At 40.9% G+C, this 21,337-nt stretch overlaps 2 protein-coding genes across 2 annotated transcripts in view; both read right to left on the bottom strand.

Moving 5' to 3' along the window:
- Positions 1–2,189: 2,189 nt before the first annotated feature.
- On the bottom strand, positions 2,190–3,134 carry LOC111145606 (olfactory receptor 2AE1). The gene has a single exon (XM_022500613.1). It carries the CDS (start codon positions 3,132–3,134, stop codon positions 2,190–2,192), a length of 945 nt encoding a protein of 314 aa, XP_022356321.1.
- A 14,933-nt stretch (positions 3,135–18,067) lies between these two features.
- LOC111145600 (tripartite motif containing 4) overlaps positions 18,068–21,337 on the bottom strand; it is an 18,681-nt gene continuing 15,411 nt past the window's right edge. The window contains exon 6 of the mRNA XM_022500608.1: positions 18,068–19,920. Within this exon, the coding sequence (XP_022356316.1) occupies positions 19,337–19,920 (584 nt within the window). The 3' untranslated portion in view covers positions 18,068–19,336. The remainder of the gene's footprint in view (positions 19,921–21,337) is intronic.

The raw sequence follows: 21,337 nt of genomic DNA, 5'->3' as shown, positions 1-21,337 counted from the left end.
GTTCTTCTGCCTTTTTTTTTTTTTTTTTGCTATTGAGTTGGAGGAGTTCCTCATACATTTTGTATACTAACCCCTTGTCAGATATATGATTTCCAAATATGTTCTCCCATTCTGTAGGTTACCTTTTCATTTTGTTAATAATTTTCTTTGTCAGAAGTTTTATAGTTTGATATAGTCTCACTGTTGTTTGTCTTTGTTTTTATCGTCTTGGCTTTGGTATTAAATGCAAAAACTCATTGACAAGACTGACGTCAAAGAGACCACCCCCTACATTTTCTTCTAGTAACTTTATGGTTTCAGGTCTTACTTTCAAGTCTTTAATCCAGTTTGAGTTGATTTTTTCCCTAATCATATCCCTAATGATTAGTGATGGTGAGCATCTTTTCATGCGCTTATCGGTCACTTGCATAACTTGTTTGGAGAAATTTCTATTCATGTCCTTTGCTTATTTTTAAATATGCTTATTTTACTGTTGTTGTGTTGTTGTCATTCTTTTTTTAATCATTTTTTTATTTATTTTCGGCATAACAGTATTCATTGTTGTCATTCTTTATATGCCCTGGATATTAACCCCTTATCAGATATATGGCTTATAAATACCTTCTCTCATTCCATAGGTTGTCTTTTCAGCATACAAATCTTTCACTTTCTTGTTTCATTCCTAGGCATTCTTAGGCACGCAACTGGTGGCTCATTTTATAGAATGCCCCCCCCCCAAAAGCTATTTCTCAAAAAGAAAATACTTTCTTGTGAAAAAGAGTGTATCTTGGCTTTCAGACTTAAGCTCTTATTCTTCTGAAGATGGTCCTAGGGATTTATGACTTTTTTTTTTAACTAATAGGGAAGCAAGATATAGAAATTTGTCCTCACTTTGGAATCCCTCAGAACATTAGATCCTAGAAAAGTTCACTGAGATGTCAGGCCTCTCTGTATTTATGTGGAATTAACATCTGACTGTCTGAGGCCAAGGATGTCAGCCAAAGCCATCTACCATATCTCATTTTTATAATTTCTTCCCCTTTCTGAGTTAAATATCACTAATGTCATGTGGGATAGTTAACAGTCTAGGGTCCTTTTGTTTATTGATCTGTGCAAGAAATAGCTGCTGAATACCTATTTCTTATCAGGCTCTTTTCTTGGGTCTGGCAAGACAAAAGTAAGCAAAGTCAAGTCCTTGACCTTGGGAGCTCACATTCTAGTAAGACCACCAATATGGGGCACCTGGGTGGCTCAGTCATTAAGCATCTGCCTTTGGCTCAAGTCATGATCCCAGGGTCCTAGAATCAAGGGTCCTGGGATGGAGCCTCTCGTTGGGCTCCTTGCTCAGCAGGGAGCCTGCTTTTCCCTTTCCCTCTGCTTTTCCCCCTGCTTCTGCTCTCTCTCTCTCTCTCAGATAAATAAATAAAATCTTTAAAAAATAAATTAATACACAACATCATGCAAATTAGTATTATAAAATAGAAGCAGGGGACAGAAGATGCAGAGTGCTGTTTTATTTTTTTTCCTTTTTCCCAATTTTGTTAATTTAAATTCTAGTTAACATACATTACAATATTGGTTTCAGGAGTAGAATTCAGTGATACATCACTTACATACAGCACCCAGTGCTCATCAAAAGTGCGCCCCTTAATCCCCATCACCCATCTAGCCCATCCCCCACCTACCTCCATCAACCCTGAGTTTGTTCTCTATCATTAAGAGTCGGTTATGATTTGTTTCCTTCTCTTTATTTCCCCCCTCCCATATGTCCATCTGTTTTATTTCTTAAATTCCACATATGAGAGAAATCATATGGTATTTGTCTTTCTCTATCTGACTTATTTCCCTTAGGGAAGCATGTTTTGGAAAAGTTACACTTTTAAAGAAATCAAAAGGAAATGAGAGAGTGTCTAGCAATTTTAAACATTGATCTTGGACTTCTCAGCCTCCAGAACTGTGAGAAAATAAAATGTTTTGTTGTTGAAGCCACTTAGTCTATGGTATTTTTGTGATAGTAGCCCAAATGGAAAAAGACAATATTCTACAGTACTTAGAAGCCTGAGAGCAAGTTAGAATACTGGAATTATGTGTTCACCACTTTATTTTTGCAGTAGTCATCAGGGATCTGAACTCTTGAAGAGCTTAGAGGTTTATGCAGATCAACTTAGGGAGTTTATCCCATTCCACTCTTGTATTCAGGGCAATGTCAATTACTGTCTCTGAGTGAGAATATCTCTCCCCAGCACTCTTCTCAGAGCCTTAGCTACATCCTTATTCCGGAGAGTATAAATCAAAGGATTCAGCGTGGGAGTAATAATGCTATAGAACACAGAACCAACTTTGTCTTGCAATGGAGTGTGCTGGGATCTGGGCCTCATGTATGAGAAGATGCAGGCACCAAACCAGAAGGAAACCACAATGAAGTGAGAACTACAAGTAGCAAAGGCATTTCTCTTACTCTCATCTGAACACATCTGAATGACACTGTGAAGGATAAAGGCATAGGATGTAGAAACCAGGAAAATGGGGAAGAGGAGAAGTATGATGCTGCTGATGTACACTGTGGTCTCATAAACAGTGATGTCTCCACACACTAACTTCACAACAGCTGGAAACTCACAGTAGAAGTGGTGGATTTTTCGAGACCCACAGAAAGGGAAGTGCATCAAGATTGTTGTGTGAATTAGAGAGTTTATAGATGCTCCCAACCACGACATAACAGCCATCATCAGTCCCACCCTTCTGTTCATGAGGACAGTATAACGAAGTGGATGACAAATGGCCACATAGCGGTCATAGGACATGAGAGCCAAGAGAATACACTCGGCACCACCCAGAGACAAATAGAGGAAGTGCTGGGTAGCGCAGCCCACAAAGGAGATGGTCTTCTTGCCAGAGAGGTAGTTAGTAGCCATCTTCGGGATGGTTGTGGAGACATGCATCAGATCCATGAGAGAGAGCTGGCTAAGCAGGAAGTACATGGGCGTATGAAGCTGGGCATCAGCACAGATGAGGAGAATGGTGAGCGTGTTGCCACTCACTGCAATAAGGAAGACCACTATGGTTAAGGAGAAAAGGAAAAGGTGGGTAAGAGAGTCATCAAAGAGGCCTTCAAGGATGAAGTCTGCCAGAGAGGTCTGATTCCTCTGCCACATCTCCCCTCTCTCAGTCTCTGGGGAAAGAGGCAGCAGAGATGAAGTGTGATATCAGAAATACTGGGGTTCGACAGACCTGACAATAAGCACCTTTTGATCTACCAAAGGATTTGTGAAGAGAATTTTTTTCTATTTCTAATTCCTCAACAGCTCTAATTATTAAAATAACTTTTAAAAAATAACTTCAAATAGGGGCGCCTGGGTGGCTCAGTGGGTTTAAGCCTCTGCCTTCGGCTCAGGTCATGATCTCAGGGTCCTGGGATCAAACCCCGTATTGGGCTCTCTGCTCAGCGGGGAGCCTGCTTCCCCCTCACTCTCTGCCTGCCTCTCTGCCTACTTGTGATCTCTCTCTGTCAAATAAATAAATAAAATCTTTAAAAAAAAACTTCAAATAGTTCTACATGAACATGATAACTCTGAAATTCCAAAATATCTAGATTCTATTTAAGTATCAAACTTCAAAACAAGAGTCTCTCCTCAGTAAGGAAGAAATATATATATACACTAAATTCTATAGCTATTAGATGTATACTATTTTATAAGTATATATTTATATAGTTTTTATAAGGACAAATGTATATACCTATACAACTTAATGGATTGTTCAGAAATTTGGCCTTGCGCAATTGTGAAAGCTGGTTAAGCCATCTAAATAAGGCTCTCATCTTTGCGTCTGACAGTGGGACTTGGAGTCCGTAGGACAAGTGGTAAGGAAGGGAAAATGGATATAAAGTGTGTTAGACCAAGGGCAGGCTGGAACCCACAAGCATGAGCTATCATAACTCCACAAAGGCAGACTGAAACCCATGTTCTTGTTGCCTCTGGAATTGGTGGTGTGCTTATTTTGCAGAAGCTGGGGCTCTTCCTAGTGAAGTTAACCATGCATGCCTGGCCCAAAAGTCAGAGGAGCTGAAGGAGGATCCAGGGGGAGGTAGAGCAACTGCATGTCCAGTTACTGCTTCACACCAATGAGGTAAGTCAGCAGATCAGCAACTACAAAATGGCTGCTTCCATTCCGCCCTCTAAATCTCCCTCGGAATCTCTCCTATGGCCTGCTTTCTCCAGAAATGCACAAAAATGGGAATTCTGAGGAATGTAGTTCCCCCTAGCCACTCTGACACATTACAAAACCACCAGAGCCCATTCCCTGTTGGTTTGACATTCATCCATATCTCCTTAAGCCAATGAACACAACAAAGTCATCCTTCTGCCTAACATAACTATCCTGCATACAACCAAAAATGTGCAAGATATCCATATACTATTCATATACAATATAATATTCATATAAGTATTTGTATAAAATATAATATTCATATAAAACAATACCCATTACACAAAAGTCATTTATCTAAGTACCAACCCATTCTGTGGACATCAGTTAGCACTCTTTCAGTCATTCCTGTTCCTGCCAACGGACTCACAAGCAATGGAGTCACAAGAACAGCAGGGATGGAGGCTACACCTGAGGTCAGCAACATGGACCTCCATTCACCAAGACCAGTCTAGCTACAGCCACTGCTGGGTGCCCAGTCAGCCACTAGCAGACCAACACAGAGTCCCTGATAGGGCAGCATTCCCCAGGGGAATCAGCCAACTCCTTGGTGGCAGACTGACTATGTTAGACTGCTTCCGTTGTGCGAGGGACAGTACTTTCTTACTGGAATAGACCCTTCAGATATGGTTTTGCCTTCCTTGCCTACAGTGCTACTGTCACAGCTACCATCTGTGGACTGAAAGAACCTTTGTTCAGCATAATGGTATTCCAAGAAGCATTGCTTCTGACTAAGGAACTCATTTCACCACAAATGAAGTGTGGGATTGGGCCCATGCTATGTTATCCTGAAACAACTGACTTGATTAAATAGTAGAGCAGTAGAACAGCCTTTTGAAGACTCAGTTACAGCAACACTTAGTTGCTGTTGGCAACACTTCCCATTGCTGGTATCTTCCAGGATGTGCTATATGCTTTAAATCTGCATCCAGCTTATGGTGCTGTTTCTCCCATCACAAGGGTTTGTAGGACCAGGAATCAAACAGTGGAAATGGGAGTGAGTCTTCTCCTCATCACAAGGGTTTGCAGGACCAGGAATCAAGCAGTGGGAATGGGAGTGAGTCTTCTCACTATAACGCCTATGACTATGATCCACCAGCAAAATTTTTGCTTCCTGGCCCTGTACTTTTAGCCCTTGCTGGTTTAGAGGTCTTATTTCCAAAGGGAGAGATTCTTCCACCAGGTAACACAACAATGATTCCCCTTCCTGAGTGTTGAGATTGTCATCATGTCACTTTGGGCTCCTCATATCACTGAATCAACAAGCAAAGGAGGTTATTCTACTGGTTGGGTGTGATTGTTCCTGACTAGTAAGGAGAAACTGAGTTGTTCCTACACCATGGGAATAAGGAGGAGCATGTCAGGAATGTAGGTTATTTTCTAGGGTGCCTCTCTGGGCTCAAATGTCCTGTGATAAAAGTCAATGGAAAACTATAACAACCCAATTCTGCTAATGGCCCAGATCCTTCAGGAATGAAGGTTTGGGTCACTCCACATACAAAGAAGCATGACCAACTGTGGACAAAGGGAATATAGAGTGGGAAGTAAAAGAAGATAGTTATAAACACCTACCATGACCAGGAGACCAGCCACAGAAACAAAACCTATCATAGTTATAGGCATTTCATCCTTATTTTGATATGAACATTTTGCATACGTATATTACTCATATGTTTTGGTTTTCTTCCCCTTGGTCATCCCTTTTCCTAACCTCAGATATATTTATAGTTAACTTCATATCTCAGTATTTATTTCTTTATACTTTTTTATTTTTTTATTTTTTATTAACATATAGTGTATTATTAGCCCCAGGGGTACAGGTCTGTGAATTGTCAGGCTTACACACTTCACAGCACTCACCATAGCACATACCCTTCCCAATGTCCATAACCCAGCCACCCTCTCCCTACACTCCTCCCCCTGGCAACCCTCAGTTTCAGTATTTAAATTATAGGCTACAAGAGAGAGTATAAATGAGATAGTAGAGTGAATTTCATATAAAGATAAAAAGATTTTGTATCGTCTTATAGGTAAATACTTGGTGTGTTTTATATCCTCTTCTTAGGAAAACGTTAACATGTTTTGGGTTGTACATGGGATAGGTGTATCATGTTAGGTGGAAGAGTAACTAGGTATTGTCTTTATCTGGAGATCAAGTATGGTTTAAAGAGTTGTGTATACAAGTGCCAAGTAGACACATAACAAAGCCACCATATGTATGCACCTGAACACAAATAAGAGATATGTCCTAGGTAGACCTGAGAGCCTTCAAATCAGGCTGATAAAACTAGGATTATAACATTAAATCCACCAGATTTTCCAGTTAGCCCTTTATCTAATTCTTACGTGAATACTGATCATAATGATAGCTTGGTCTCCATGATGAAGCCCAACTCAAATGAATAGTTGTCCAAATTGACCCCCAAAATATCCATACCATCTCTCTTTGTGTTTTTCCTCCTGAACATTTCCCTAAATTTTCATGTATTCCAGATTATCTACTTAAATTTTAAAGAAGATTAACTCAGAACTCAATGTATTCTTCAGAGTATAATTTGACCAGTAAGAAAGAGGTCCAATTTATTATTCTTTCTCTCCATATTAAGGCAGCCTAGGATTATCTTTTTGGCCACCACCTCATATTGTTATTTCAGATTTAGCCTCTTGGGAACTAAGAGCCCAACTTTCTCCATGCTTCCTCCAATCACTCCAACCCAGTCAAAAGATCACATATTTCACTTTTACTTCAGTATCCATACTCTCCCCATCTCCTTCCTCCTCCGTTTCCATCTTTTTCTGTAAGGCTCCATAGTGTAAGCTTTTCCATCACCTGATTCATGCTGTCTTAGACAAATTTCCTGATCATTTTCCATTCTGTTTTGTTGCCCTGGCATGACTTTTTCTTCTGCCTTCTCTGGCAACCTTCTTCATGGATTGACTGAATATCACCCAGTGACTAAAGAGATGAGGAAGTAAGCTGACAATGCCAGAGGATGCCCTAGCATCTAATAAAAGTTTCCTAGACACCTCAAGCCCCAGCATTACCTTACCTGGAATTCCCTCTGCAGAGACTTGTGGGCACAACATGTACAGAAGTGGAATGGAGAGGGCTGAATAGATCCACAGTGACTCACACACTGGCTACTGATCACTCAAACAGGTCTTTCCTGAGGTGCTCATCAGATTTCCTTGTCTACTTCTGAATATCTCCATTTACTGGTGGAATGACATGGAAGACATTTTTCTACACGGTCACCATTGTTGTCACTAATTACCCTAGTGACAGAGTATCACCAGGAACAAGAGTAACTGTAATTCTGTAATGCTCTTGCAATCCGTGCTTAGATTTTGAACTCCAGTTGAGTAACTAAACTTTTTTAACCTCTACCACTTGGGGCTTTGAATCATGCATATGCTTCCTCTGTCTCTAAACATATATCTGAACCACTGGTCATCCCAAAATGACAATGCAAGCTTGGGCAATAAGAATTTGCATCAATGTGACCTGATTAAGAGGCTACATTGAATACTGGTTTAATCATCAGGGAGTCCAGAGTCAAAAGGAAATCTGTTTTGGGTTTTCTCCTATTTTTAATCACTCAAGGCACTCTCTTCTTAGCTTTATACCTTGTTTCCTGATTAATAAAATAAGAATGTTTCTAGCACAAGCATTTTTAGAATAAGCCCCTTCTTAACTGCATGAATGATTTCTCAGCAAGGATCATAGGGGTTAGAATAGGGATAAACTGGACCCGACATGAACCAGTCCTGAGGACAGAGGAGCACCATCTGTGAGAAATAGAACATCCCCCTACCCCAGAGGACCTATGATGTAGGCTGAGGCAAACTGAGGACACTAAACATATGGCATCAAGGATCCCAACCCAGAGGACACATCATGAATCTCTTGTGGAAACCATTACTCAGGATGCCAATTAGACTTGCCCTATGCATCGAGATAAGCATTCCCAAAGGGCTTTGCTTGAAGTTTACTTTTAGGTGCCAGGGGAATGACCTTTGCTTTGCTTGAAGTTTACTTGTAGGGATCAGGGGAATAAGCTATTTTGAGGACTGTGAGTCTGAAGATAACATGGGAATATTCTTCTCCAAGGACCAATTAACCATGAAGTCAAATAATCCTTAGAGTCCTGGCTTGTTTTTTATCTTAGAACGCAGATCCCTCTCGCCCCTTTCCACCCAACCCTTTTGAGAGCCCAGTCAGAAAAATCTAGTCCCTATTTTCTCACAACACATCTTAGAGGGTTTTCCCCCACGTGCCATATCCTAGAAAAGAAGTCAAGGAATGGAGGCAGGCAGTTACCACAAGTCTTTCCCACCCTGAGTGTGGGCCAAACCCCAATTTCACAGACTACATTAATATAAGAAGAGATTTCAGATATAGAAGTTAAAAAAGAAAATGACAGGGGCGCCTGGGTGGCTCAGTGGGTTAAGCCGCTGCCTTCGGCTCAGGTCATGATCTCAGGGTCCTGGGATCGAGTCCCACATCGGGCTCTCTGCTCAGCAGGGAGCCTGCTTTCCTCCCTCTCTCTGCCTGCCTCTCTGTCTACTTGTGATCTCTCTCTGTCAAATAAATAAATAAAATCTTTAAAAAAAAAAAAAGAAAATGACACATCTGTATATCTTCTTTTTATTTACTACCATCTCATTCTCACACTGGGCTCTTCCTCTTCGTTAAGGGATATATTGAGCTATTCTTTGTTTCTCTATCTCAGACATTTTTGTCTGAGCTTAGCTTGTTGTTTATTCTTTGAGTAGATTCAGTGCATAATTATTTTCTTCAAAACCTACCATTGGAGCACCTGGCTGGCTAAATCAGTAGAACATGCAACTCTCGATCTCAGGGTTCTAAGTTTGAGCCCCACATTGGGTGGAGAGATTACTTAAAAATAAAGTTTTTTTTTAAAAAACCTATTGTCTAATACTTTTACCTGGTGCTCTCACTCACCAGAATGTAATCTCTCATTAATTAAGGCAGCCATGCTATTTATCTAATTCATCAATTTATTTGAAAAACATTTGATGAGCATCTGCTGTGTCCCAAACACTGTATTGGGTAGATTAACATGCAAGCATAGTCCGTTCTCCCATGGGACTTACAGATAAAGCAAATAAATAAACAAATATTTCATGTTGGACTAAGAGTTTGTGCTAATTGATATCATTGTGACAATACTCAAGTGACATAAAACAAAACTTATACTATAGTAAAGAAAGGGCATGGTATCATAGCAATGAATGGGCTAGAACTGACCTCAGAATCAGTTAGATTCAGTAACATGAATAATGTGTCTACTTTTCCCATCGTTCATCTTGGCTTGAGTCTCTGTGTTGATACTCGCTCAGGCATTTTTATTTAGAGGGTATACATACAGCCGGAAGCTCTGATGCCATACTTCTGGCTTCCCATCCAATGTTCTACCACCTCCAATTCAGAAAACTCCAGGGAAAAATCTGTTCAATGTTTCAGCCCAGTGGCCACCCCTTGGAGTAATCACTGTGTACCAGAGCCCGAAGTAAAATAATGCACTTGTCTGGGACAGGTGCCCATCTCTTGCAGGGGCTAGAGAAGTAGGTTGGTAATGGAACCCAGAATCACATGGATCTGGAGCAAAGTGATATCACAAAGAAACTATAGTTGTGAAGGTGTGACTTCAACAGAAGTAGGGAAAGAGTCCATAAAATATAAAACAGTACATGCCCCCTACTAAAGTGTGATAGGGAAGAATTCACTATGCTAGAGTAAACCAGGGAGGCCATTATATTAGACTGGGTCATATGGGAAAGCCTCTTTAAAGAAGTGGCATCGGGTCACCTAGGTGGCTCAGTTGGTTAAGTGTCTAACTTGTGATACAGGTCATGAGATCCAGCCCCATGTGGGGCTCACACTCAGCAGGGAGTCTGCTTGAGATTCCTTCTCTCTCTCTGCCCTTTCCTTCACACATGTGCACTCACTCTCTCTCTTTCTCAAATACATAAATCTTTGAAAGAAAGAAAGAAAGATAGAAAGAAAGAAGTGGCCCCTAAGCTAAGATCTCTGAATCACGGTAAGGGTTAACCAGGTAATCAAAAGCAAAAAGAGGTCCAGATAAAAGCCAAGACTTGTAAAATCCATGAGTTGAGACAATTCATGGCGTACTTGAGGAGCCGAAAGGGAGCCAAAGTGACAGGAGCTACAGTGAGGAGACAGAGGTAGGAAATGACATCAGGGAAGTATGCATGAGTCCAAAAAGGGAAAAAGCAAGACCTTGAAGATTTCATTCAGAGTTTTTAAAAAGCTTCTAAACAAAGGAGTAGCAAGATAAAACTTAACATGTTTTAAAGTTCACACTAGATGATGCTTAAGGGATAAGGACAGAAGCAGGGAGGCCATATATGAGGCTGTTGTTCTATCTCAAGGAGAAACAATAGTGCTTCAGACTAAGATTGTAGTGGGAAATAATTTCATGGTATTTTAGGAGGGTGCCATTAACATAACCTGATGATTTATTTAATGTGGGAGTTGAGCATAAGGGACTCTCACAATAGAAGACTAAAAAAAACTGCCTTTTAAAATAAAGTTTTAAGGGTATCATGTAAAATTATTAATGAGAGAAACTACTAGGACAAAAATATACAACTTTCTAAAATTTCAGAACTAAAACAAAAAAATGTATATATATATATATATATATATATATATATATAAACATTTTTTTAAAAAAGAGCAGAAAACATGAATACAATGTGACAGAATTCAGGACAAAGATAGCTGGGCTATGAATAAATGCAAACCAACTTCCCAGTTTTTCACACAAAAGGATTTTCAAATTAGGTCATAAAGCAAAACTGAACTCTACGCAATATTTTTTTTTAATGTAACTCTAAATGAAAAGTTTAAAAAACTAAGGATTCTGATCTTACCATCTGAAAAATTAGAATTCAACTCCAAAAGCATGAAAGACAAAGAAAATACTGTAATGTTAAAGGGCATTCTCTGAAGTATATACAACATCAAAATTTTAATCTGTAAAAGGCTGTAAAAATGGGTGCAATCTGTAATGAAAATACAGCAGTTAGGGGTGCCTTGGTGGCTCAGTGGGTTAAAGCCTCTGCCTTCAGCTCAGGTCATGATTCCGGATCCTGGGATCGAGCCCCACATTAGGCTCTCTTTTCAGCAGGGACCCTGCTTCCTCCTCTCTCTCTGCCTGCCTCTCTGCCTACTTGTGACCTCTGTCTGTCAAATAAATACATAAAATCTTTAAAAATAAAAAGAAAATACAGCAGTTACAGAATGTAAGCAACAACACTTAATAAAGAAAATTATAGGAAATACAAGGAGATATAGAGAGTTGCTGGAGGAGGAAAACTTTAATCCACCTCTCGGTCTAGAAAGATTAGGGGGACAAAGACATAAATCAAGACTAAAGAGAAGAGAAATACTTAACCAACACAAGAAGATCTCACACATCAGTCTCCTGAGAGAACCTGTATGATACAATGATTAAGCAGAGGATTATAGGGCCAGAGACCCTGAGTTCAAATCCCAGTTCTACTACTTACTGGCTATTTCTCAGGCAAGTTTCTTCAGCAGCTGTCCTTATTTCCTCTTGAAAAATGATGGTGAAAATAATCTATACTTCACAGAGTTTTATGAGAATTCAGTAAGTTAAACGTCTAAAACACATCGAATAGTGTCATGGTGCCTGTTGCATGATGAGTGCCATGTAACCGTAAGCTCTTATTATCCATGAGAATAATGAGTGTCAGCTCTATGAGGACAGTGATTTGTCTGTTTCCTTCAATGATGTATTCTCAGCACCTAAAATGGGATTTGAGTTTTATGACCACAAATAATTTCATAGAACCACATTACCAAGAGTGGTTAGAAAAAAGCCAGAAATGTAATGTATCTGTTTGAATTTCTCTGCTCATACAGCTGCATTACTTTGTGATAATGTATATTACACATTCAAGTTACACAGTTTAGTTAGAATATGACAAGTATTAAGGTCCTCAAGAAATCCAGTTATGTAAAACTTGTTGTCTAGTGAAAACAGAATCAGAACAAGAGGAAAAGAGATGGTTCAAGCATAAGAAAAGTCCTTTTCTAGTTGATTAAAATATACTTGTAGGGACTTCTGCTTCTGAAGATGGATTGACATGCGTGAGATTTTCCCTTCTGCCTGAAATAACTAAAAAAAACTGCACAAAATGTATGAAACCACAATTTAAGACAATGGACATCAGGTTTTTTTAAAAAAGGACAGTGAGGGCACCTGGGTGGCTCAGTCAGTTAAGCGTCTGCCTTTGGCTCGAGTCATGATCCCAGGATTCTGGGATCAAGTCCCACATTGGGTTCGTTGCTCAATGGAGAGTCTGCTTCTCCCTCTGTCCCTCCCTCCCCCACTCGTGCTCACTCTCTCAAAAACAAATAAAATCTTTTTTAAAAAATTAAAAAGGACAGTGATCCCTGCCTTGAGAGTTTCAGGCTTCAATTCTGGAAGAAACCAGTGGAACCAAGCCAACCCCCTGAGCTAAGAAGATAAGAATCGATAATCTGAAAATTCCAAACTTATTGGAATTTTAGAGCAGGGTATGCTAAAGAGAGAAAAACTACACAGATAGTGAAACCCAGGGATGTGCAGGAGCTTTCCCTTGGATATTTAGCAGAATATTGACCAGCATTTGTGTTTGATGCAACTTCCTAAAGTTTGGAATAGTACTTGGACCTGGACCAGGCCAGCAGTAGTGCCTGTTCCCACCGCCAAACCAGAAAACCAGTTTCAAAGTATTGGTGTAATATGCTGAAGGCTCTTGAGGAATAATTAGGCATAGACTACACCCTGCTATGGTTCTGCCTAGAAAATCCTAAAAAGCAAGATCCAAAAGGATTCAATTCCCAATACCCTAACTGCATTCCAGAATAAAGTTCAAAAGTATTTGTAGGAATACAAAAATATCCAGGGCACAACAAGGTAAAATTCACAATGTCTAGCACCCAATGAAAAATTAGAAAGCATGCAAAGAAACAGGAAAATATTACCCATAATAAATAGAAAAATATGTGACTTGAAACCAACCCAGAACTGATATTCAATATACCAATTTGAAGTATCTTATTGACTATGTTGTTTAGATCAGACAGAACTAGCAAAGACCTTGCACTTACTACAACTGTATTCTGTTCAAAATGCTAAAGGAAAGATGAGGCATGTTAGTAGAGACAAGAAAGAAAAAACACAAACACACACACACACACACACACACACACACACACATTTTTAGTAATGAAAGCTACAATGTCTATAATGAAAAATAATTCAGAATAATTAGCAGCAAATTGGACATTGCAAAAGAAAATACTGGTGTATGAAGACATAGCAATAAAAGCTATCCAAAATGAAATGAGACAGAAAAAAGTCTAAACTAAAAAAATCAACGAACAGAGCATCTCTGAGCTTAACAACCTTAAACAGCCTAGTATACATATAACTGGAGTCCTGAAAAAGCAGAGAGAGAAGGGATAGAAAAAGTATTTGAGGAAATAATAAAAACACTATGATCTAAATAGACCTGACTGACCCTTGTAGAACACCCCACTCAACAAATAATAATACACCTCTTCCAAGTGCACACAGAACATTCACCAAGACAGATGATATTCTGGGCCATAATAAAAGCATCAGTAAATTTTTAAAGAATTTAAGTCATACAAAGTATTTTTTCAGATCACAATTAGAAATCAAACATTTCCAGAAAAACCTCAAATATTAACTAAATAGCACAACTCTCATGCATATCAAAGGAGAAATCAGAAGAGAAATAAGTAGATATTTTGTTGTGTTCAAACCACTTTATTGAGGTTTGACTGACATACAAAGAGGTGTATGTATTCAATGAATAAAGCTTGATGAGTTTGGAGATAAATGCATGTACATGAAACCATCACTATATTTGATGCCATAAACATACCCATCACCTCCAAAATTTCTTCCTGCCTTCCTTATTATTTTTTTGTGATAAGAACACAGCATAAGATCTCACTCTTAGCAAATTATTAAGTATACAATACAGTATTTTTAACTATGGGACCTATGCTATACAGCATAACTCTAGGACTTCTTTTTTTTCTTTTTAAAGATTTTATTTATTTATTTGACAGACAGAGATCACAAGTAGGCAAAGGCAGGCAGAGAGAGAGAGGAGGAAACAGGCTCCCTGCTGACCAGAGAGCCCGATGCAGGGCTCCATCCCAGGACCCTGGGATCATGACCTGAGCTGAAGGCAGAGGCTTTAACCCACTGAGCCACCCAGGTGCCTCTTATTCTTCTTTTATAACTGAAACTTTATGCCCTTTAACTAATACTTCCCCATTTCTCCCCCTACCCTGTTCATTGCAACCACCACTCTAATCTGTGCCTCTATGAGTTTGACTAGCTTAGATTCTTTAAATGTGTGTGATATCATGTAACATTTGTCCTTTTGTGTCTGACTTCTTTTAGTTAGCTATCCTCCAAATTCATCCATGTTGTCAAAAATGGCAGGACCGTGGGGCGCCTGGGTAGCTCAGTCAGTTAGGTGTCCAACTCCTGATTTTGACTGAGGTCATGACCTCAGGGTCATGGGATCAAGTCCCATGTCAGGTTCTGCACTGGGCATGGAGCCTGCTTAGGATTGTCTCTCTCCCTCTCTTAAAAAAACTTTTTTTGAAGGCGAATAATATTCCATTGTATATACATATCACAGTTTCTTTATCCACTCATCATGCTATCCATGATCTGATGGACATTAGCTTTGCTTCCATGATTTAGTTGTTGTGATTAATGCTGCAATGGGAATGCAGATATCTAAGATACTGATTTCAAGTCTTTGGGGTATATAGTTAGAAGTGGGAATTTTAGCTCATATGGTAGTTCTATTTTTAATTTTTTCAGGAACCTCCATACTGTTTCCTGTAATCTTTTGCTTTCTTGATAATAGCCATCCAAATAAATGTGAGGCAATATCTCATTGCAGTTTCTATTTGATTTTCCTGATGATTAGTCATTGGAGCGCTTTTCCCATGTACCTGTTGGCCATTTGTATGTCTTCTTTGGGAAAATGTCTAGACCCAGACCCTTTGCCATTTTTTAATAGGGTTATTTGATTTTTGGTATTGAGTGGTAGAAATTCCTTATATATTTTTGTTACTAACCATTTATCAGATCATGGTTTGCAAGTATTTTTTCCCATTCCATAGGTTGCCTTTTCATTTTTTGATTATTTGCTTTGCTGTGCAACATTTTAGTTCTATGTAATCCCATTTTTTGGGCGGGGGGGTATTTTGGGTTTTTTTGTTTTTGTTTTTGTTTTTGTTTTGCTTTTGTTGCCTGTGCTTTTGGTGTCATAACTAAGAAATCATTGCCAAGGCCAATATCAAGATTCTTCCTCTATGTTTTCTTCTAGGTGTTTTACAGCTCCAGATCTTACATTTAATTCCTTAAACCATTTTAAGTTTTTTTTGTGTAAGGGTCTAATTTCCCAAAAACCCAAAACATCAAATTTAAAGCCTTTTATTTTTTAATAGAAGTATAGCTCTAAGGAGACCCAAAAGGTAAAATAAAACAAAAATTTTAAATATTTTATTAGCTCAAAAGAAAGCACAAGAAGAGTAATAGAGAAAAACCAAAAGGGGGAAATTTAAAACAAGCAAGTTGATAGATTTAAACTCAACTATATTAATAACTTCATTAAGTGGGTAGCATGTATTGCATGGAGCACTGGGTGTGGTGCATAAACAATGAATCTTGGAACACTGAAAAAAATACAATTACAAAAAAAATCAAAAAAATAAACACCAATTTTATACAGTGCAAGTGTAGTTTGAAAGAAGGCCAAAATCATCTGGAGAAAGTGTAGGATAGTCATTGCCAAATTGTCTTCTGGAAAGTCTCAGTTGCTGCTCCCTGAGCTAGTTTCCATGGTGAGTAAGCTTGAGAAATCCTGTGTAAGTCATAACATATTAACGTGGTAAAGACTCAGAGAAATCCCTAGGTAACGTTGAAAACTACTACAAGTTCATTCTCAATCCTGTTTGTACATCAGAAGCATCGTAAGAGTTTATTCCACTTTTAGTAAATATGATACCTGTCTCCCATCCCATACCTGAGAGGGGCCAATATCAAGACACCTAAGAGGAGGAAAAAAAATTTATTAAATAGGTAGAGAAAGAGCGTATTTTTCTCAGTAAAAGATGCAAGTTCTTTAATAATAATGAAGGAAGCCAGGATGTGTCAGCCCAAAATAGGTCTCTCTGGCATAAAAATCATTTTGAGCTAAAGGCAATTAAGAGCAACAAACCCAGGAAAAGCTCCTCCTTTCCTGCCAAAAGGCAGGATATCAATTCCTTTACTGGAGACCACGCCAACAAGGAATCTGCAAACATTTAGTCCATTTGTTTTCTCACCTGCATTTACCTTGCCAAACTCTGCCACCCTTTTGCAGGCTAAGACTGTTTTTCCGTTGTCCTCTCACTTCTCCACAGGTGTACTGTTCTTTGTTAAAAAATGTTATGTAAGCCAGAATTCTAAGCCTCCACTTTGAGTAACTCTTCATTTTGGGGTTTTTTCCTGCATGGTGTGTGCTGTATGGGTTAATAAGCTGTTTTTCCCTTCTTAATCTGACTTTTTGTTAGAGCCCCAGCTGAAAACCTAAGACTGGTAGAAGCAAAGTTTGCCTCCGCACCATAATATGCAGGTGGGCTCACGAAGCCTCGAGAAAGGAGGAAATGGTTTGGAATCACTGCCGGGGATGTGAAAGGAAGTCAAGGGATGGAAAAATTAAGAAGTTGGTTCACCAAGCAGCTTAAAAGCCCACCTGAAGTCAGAGGGCAAGACTTTCTAATAGAACCAGTCAACCTGACTCAACAACCCCAGAGGAGAAAGGTAGTGATGGGTGGGTTTCCCAAGGACTGGAAATGAGTATGCCAGATACTGTAAGAAGTCCTGAAGGGCGAGGGTACTGGTTTCCTAAGGCTCTGTAACAAACCACAAACCAGGTGACTTGACATGACACAAGTTTATTGTCTCACCGTTCTAGAGGCTAGAAGTCTAAAAATCAAGGTGTTGGCGGGGCCATGCTCCTTTGGAAGCTTCTAGGGAAGGGTTCTTCTTTGCTTTCTCCAACTTCTAGCAGCCTCCGGTGGCTTGTGGAACCTCACCCCGGTCTCTCCCACAGCCATCTTCCCTCTGTGTCTTCACACGGCATTTCTGCGCACACCCGCAGATCGCCCTCTGTAATTATCAGGGTGCCAGTCATATTGGATTTGGGCCCTCCCTAATGACCTTATCTTGATTTCCAAGTAAGATCGTAGCCACAGGTAGGACTTCATCATATCTTTTGGGAGGACACAATTCAACTCCTGACAGCAAATACCTTGGAAAGTGAAGGAGGATTCAGCAGAGATCACTGAATGAGGGGGTTGCTGAGGCTGAAGAGGAAGACAAATCAGGATGGGCTAGGACATAAGAGAGGAGGAGGCGTCAGGGAAGGTGCTGGAAGTTTTGTGAGAAGCCCAGTTCAATCACTACCAGAAAATTTACTGAAAATCTGGGAGGAAATCCATTACGGTGTTAGAAGTGGTGAGATTATCAATAATTTTCAGCTTCTTCACACTTTTTGTATGTTCCAAATTTTCTGTTACAAGTGCCGGAGAGAAACAATCTTTACTTTTTATTTTTTTAAAGACTTTATTTATTTCAGAGACAGAGATACAGCCAGAGGGAATACAAGTGGGGGAATGGGAGAGGGAGAAGCAGTCTTCCCGCCAAGCAGGGAGCCCGATGCAGGACTCAATCCCAGGACCCTGAGATCATGACCTGAGCCAAAGGCAGATCCTTAACAACTGAGCCACCCAGACGCCCACCATTATTTTTATAATAATCACTCAGCACCTGTTACAATCTGCTGAGGGCTTATAATCTAAAGAAGGTAAAATGCGGGAAAGTGCATAGACAGATAAAAATGTTTAACAAAGGCGATGCTGACCTATAATCAGTATTCAATAAATGCTTACAAATAAACATGGAAAAGAGCACAGGGTTTTAGCTCAGATCTGGATTTAATCCCAACACTCCCATCTGCCAGTTAAACTTTACTGAGTTACTCCAAAGTTCTGTTTTCCTACTTGTAGGAAGAGGATTTTAATTTCCCTGTCCCACCAAGCTTCTGCAGGAGTCGCAGGAAAGAGTTACCGGAGAGGCCAGCGGCACAGTCTGAGTCTGAGCCCTTAGCAAGTGTCTCCCCCTATTTTAGGTGTGACATTAATTCGTTGCATAAACAATGTACGAATCTGACAGGTGACAAAATGAACATAGTGAGGGCACAGACACGGTCAGGTGAAGAGGAGTAAGCGTGCAGGCAGAGTAAGGGAAGATGGCCTCAATTTTCTGATCCAGAAAAGTAAGCAGTAGCAGTACTTCCGGGACAGAAGAAGAATTATATGACTGAGCAGAAATGGAGTCTACAAAGACAAAGAGTCTACAAAGAGTCTACAAAGAGTCTCCAGTTTCAGGGAGAGTGAGACCATCCTATACCAAAAGACAACCTTAATTCCCTTACACGATAAGGGAGCAATCATCTCCCATAAGAAGAAGTTTCAGATTAAGGAAATTCCAACAGCCCGACGATGCCAACAAAGACCATGTTTCTTCCTCCTCTGCACTGTCACTGTGTTCTCCTCAGTTCCTAGACAGCTGCTAACATCAGAAGAGGGGCTGTGTCTCCTCAAACACCTTTTTTAAAGCTACAGAATCTTTCCCCAGAATCACCTGGAATGTCTCATTCCAGCTCACTGGCCAGCACTGCCTCCCAGGGGGCTGCCTCTCTTGAAGCCCAGGGATGGTGCTCAGCCAACAGTTCCGTCAGGAGAACCAGAAGAGAAGGTGGGGAATGGAGCAAGTGGCTGTTGGAAAGGCAGCCCATGGGGTCTGCCATCCCGGCGTGTGCAGAGCTCACACAAGGAGCGGAACAGAACATGAAACTGAAATCCGAGCGGACAGGACGGATGTGCCCCTGGGCCAGCGTACAGGAAATGAGAGAAGAGGGCCCAGGATGCCTGTCCCTAGGCTGGGGTACAGGGGGAGATTCCCGGGGCAGGGGAAGAAGAGGCTCATTTCCCACCCGTCACTGCCGGGATGACTAAAGACGCTAATGGACTCAACCAAAAAAATGGCCGGAGGCGGGAGACCGGACAGGAGAAGGTGTGCAGATGTGCGCCATCTACAGCACTATAGAAAGAGATGTCCCTGGCCCCAAAGTCTAGGAAAACACCCACCCGGTGAAGAGCGGGCTCCTGCTTGGTAGGGCTTCCAGGAGAGCCTGTCAGGGGCTGACAGCCAGCAGAACCCCAGGAGATAGCCCAGATGCCCCCATGGGGGCACATTTCTGAAGCACTGGTGAGCCCCATGACGTCCTCCCGGCACACCCCCACAGCTATCTCCAGGCTATCTCGGCTCTCAACTTCCCAGTAATGTTTCCCTGAAGTGAAAACGTTTTTTCCCAAAACACAGGGTAAGTGCTGAAATCTGCCCACGAACGGTGCGTTCCTCTGAGAATTCCTCCATCCGCTAACGTAGCTCCAGGCTGAGGAAAACAAGGGCCAAGAATTGGCTGATGCTCCATTTTTCACGAATCGCCCTTCCTGGGAGAAGACGAGCTTGGGATGAGCCGTGTCTTCAGCAACACTTACAGCCACTGCAGAGAAAATGAGAGTGGCCATTTAAAACGTGACAGCTTCCCACCAGCCCTCCTCCAGAAGCGCCCCTCTTTCCCAGCTTCAGTGCTGTGCATCTCCAGACAAGAAATGTTAGCGATGAGACCCCCCAGTGTCTCTCAACTCATCCTTGGCCGGGCCTGGCAGTCCCCAGTGTGGCCTTAGCATGGTGAAATCTTCATTTCCCTTCTGCTCCAAATGACTAAGACCTAAAAACAGGGGGCTCGTTAGTTCGTGGTCCCAGGTCTTCACAACCAGCATCAAACTGGGAGAAACATGACCAGATTCTGACTTGCTGAATCAGGACCAGACCAAGATGGCGGACTGGCTGGTGCTTTGCACTGGGACACAGAGGTGACACTGTTAACAAGTTTTCTCTTCACTCGTTCCAGTTGTTCACTGGGCATCTCCAAGGGGCCCCTGACAGTTCAAAGTCCCCTTCCATCCTCTTGGGACTCCTACCCCTTCCCATGCAGACATCTTCATGTCCTCTGTGTTCTCTGAGCAGCAAGGGCTCTACCCGAACACTCACACCCTTCAAATCTTAAGGTTATCTGACTCCTATTTCTCTCTGACCCTGAACAGGTTATTCGTCACAAGTCCTATCAACTCCAGCCTCTGAAATAGCACTCAGATTCTCTGCCTCTTCTCTATCTCACTGCCACCGTCTTCACTCAGACCTCTAGCACCCCCGCTTTAACGGTCTCTCTGACCTCCCTTCCGACCTCCCAATCCTCTTCCTCCCAGATTCTCCATGTCTCTCTAGTTTACCAAGCCGTATTTTTTTTATTATGTTCAGTTAGCCAACATATAGTACATCATTAGTTTCTGATGGAGTGTCCAACAATACACTATTTGCATATAACACCCAGAATTTTTTTTAAATTTTTTTATAAACATATAATGTATTATTAGCCCCAGGGGTACAGGTTTGTGAATCGCCAGATTTACACACTTCACAGCACTCACCATAGCACGTACCCTCCCCAATGTCCATAACCCCACCACCCTCTCCCGACCCCTTTTCCCCCAGCAACCCTGTTTGTTTTGTGAGATTACGAGTCTCTTGTGGTTTGTCTCCCTCCCAATCCCATCTTGTTTCATTTATTCTTTTCCTACCCCCCAAACCCCCCAAGTTGCATCTCCACTTCCTCATATCAGGGAGATCATATACTTGTATTTCTCCGACTGACTTATTTCGCTAAGCATAATACCCTCTAGTTCCATCCACATCGTCGCAAATGGCAAGATTTCATTTCTTTTGATGGCTGCATAGTATTCCATTGTGTATATATACCACCTCTTTATCCATTCATCTGTTGATGGACATCTAGGTTCTTTCCATAGTTTGGCTATTGTGGACATTGCTGCTATAAACATTCGGGTGCACGTGCCCCG

Source organism: Enhydra lutris, unplaced genomic scaffold, assembly GCF_002288905.1.
Source record: "Enhydra lutris kenyoni isolate GAN:26980312 unplaced genomic scaffold, ASM228890v2 scaffoldscaffold13, whole genome shotgun sequence".
NCBI lineage: Eukaryota > Metazoa > Chordata > Mammalia > Carnivora > Mustelidae > Enhydra > Enhydra lutris.
The sequence above is the reverse complement of the archived record's forward strand: the minus strand, read 5'-3'. Positions and strand labels throughout refer to the sequence as shown.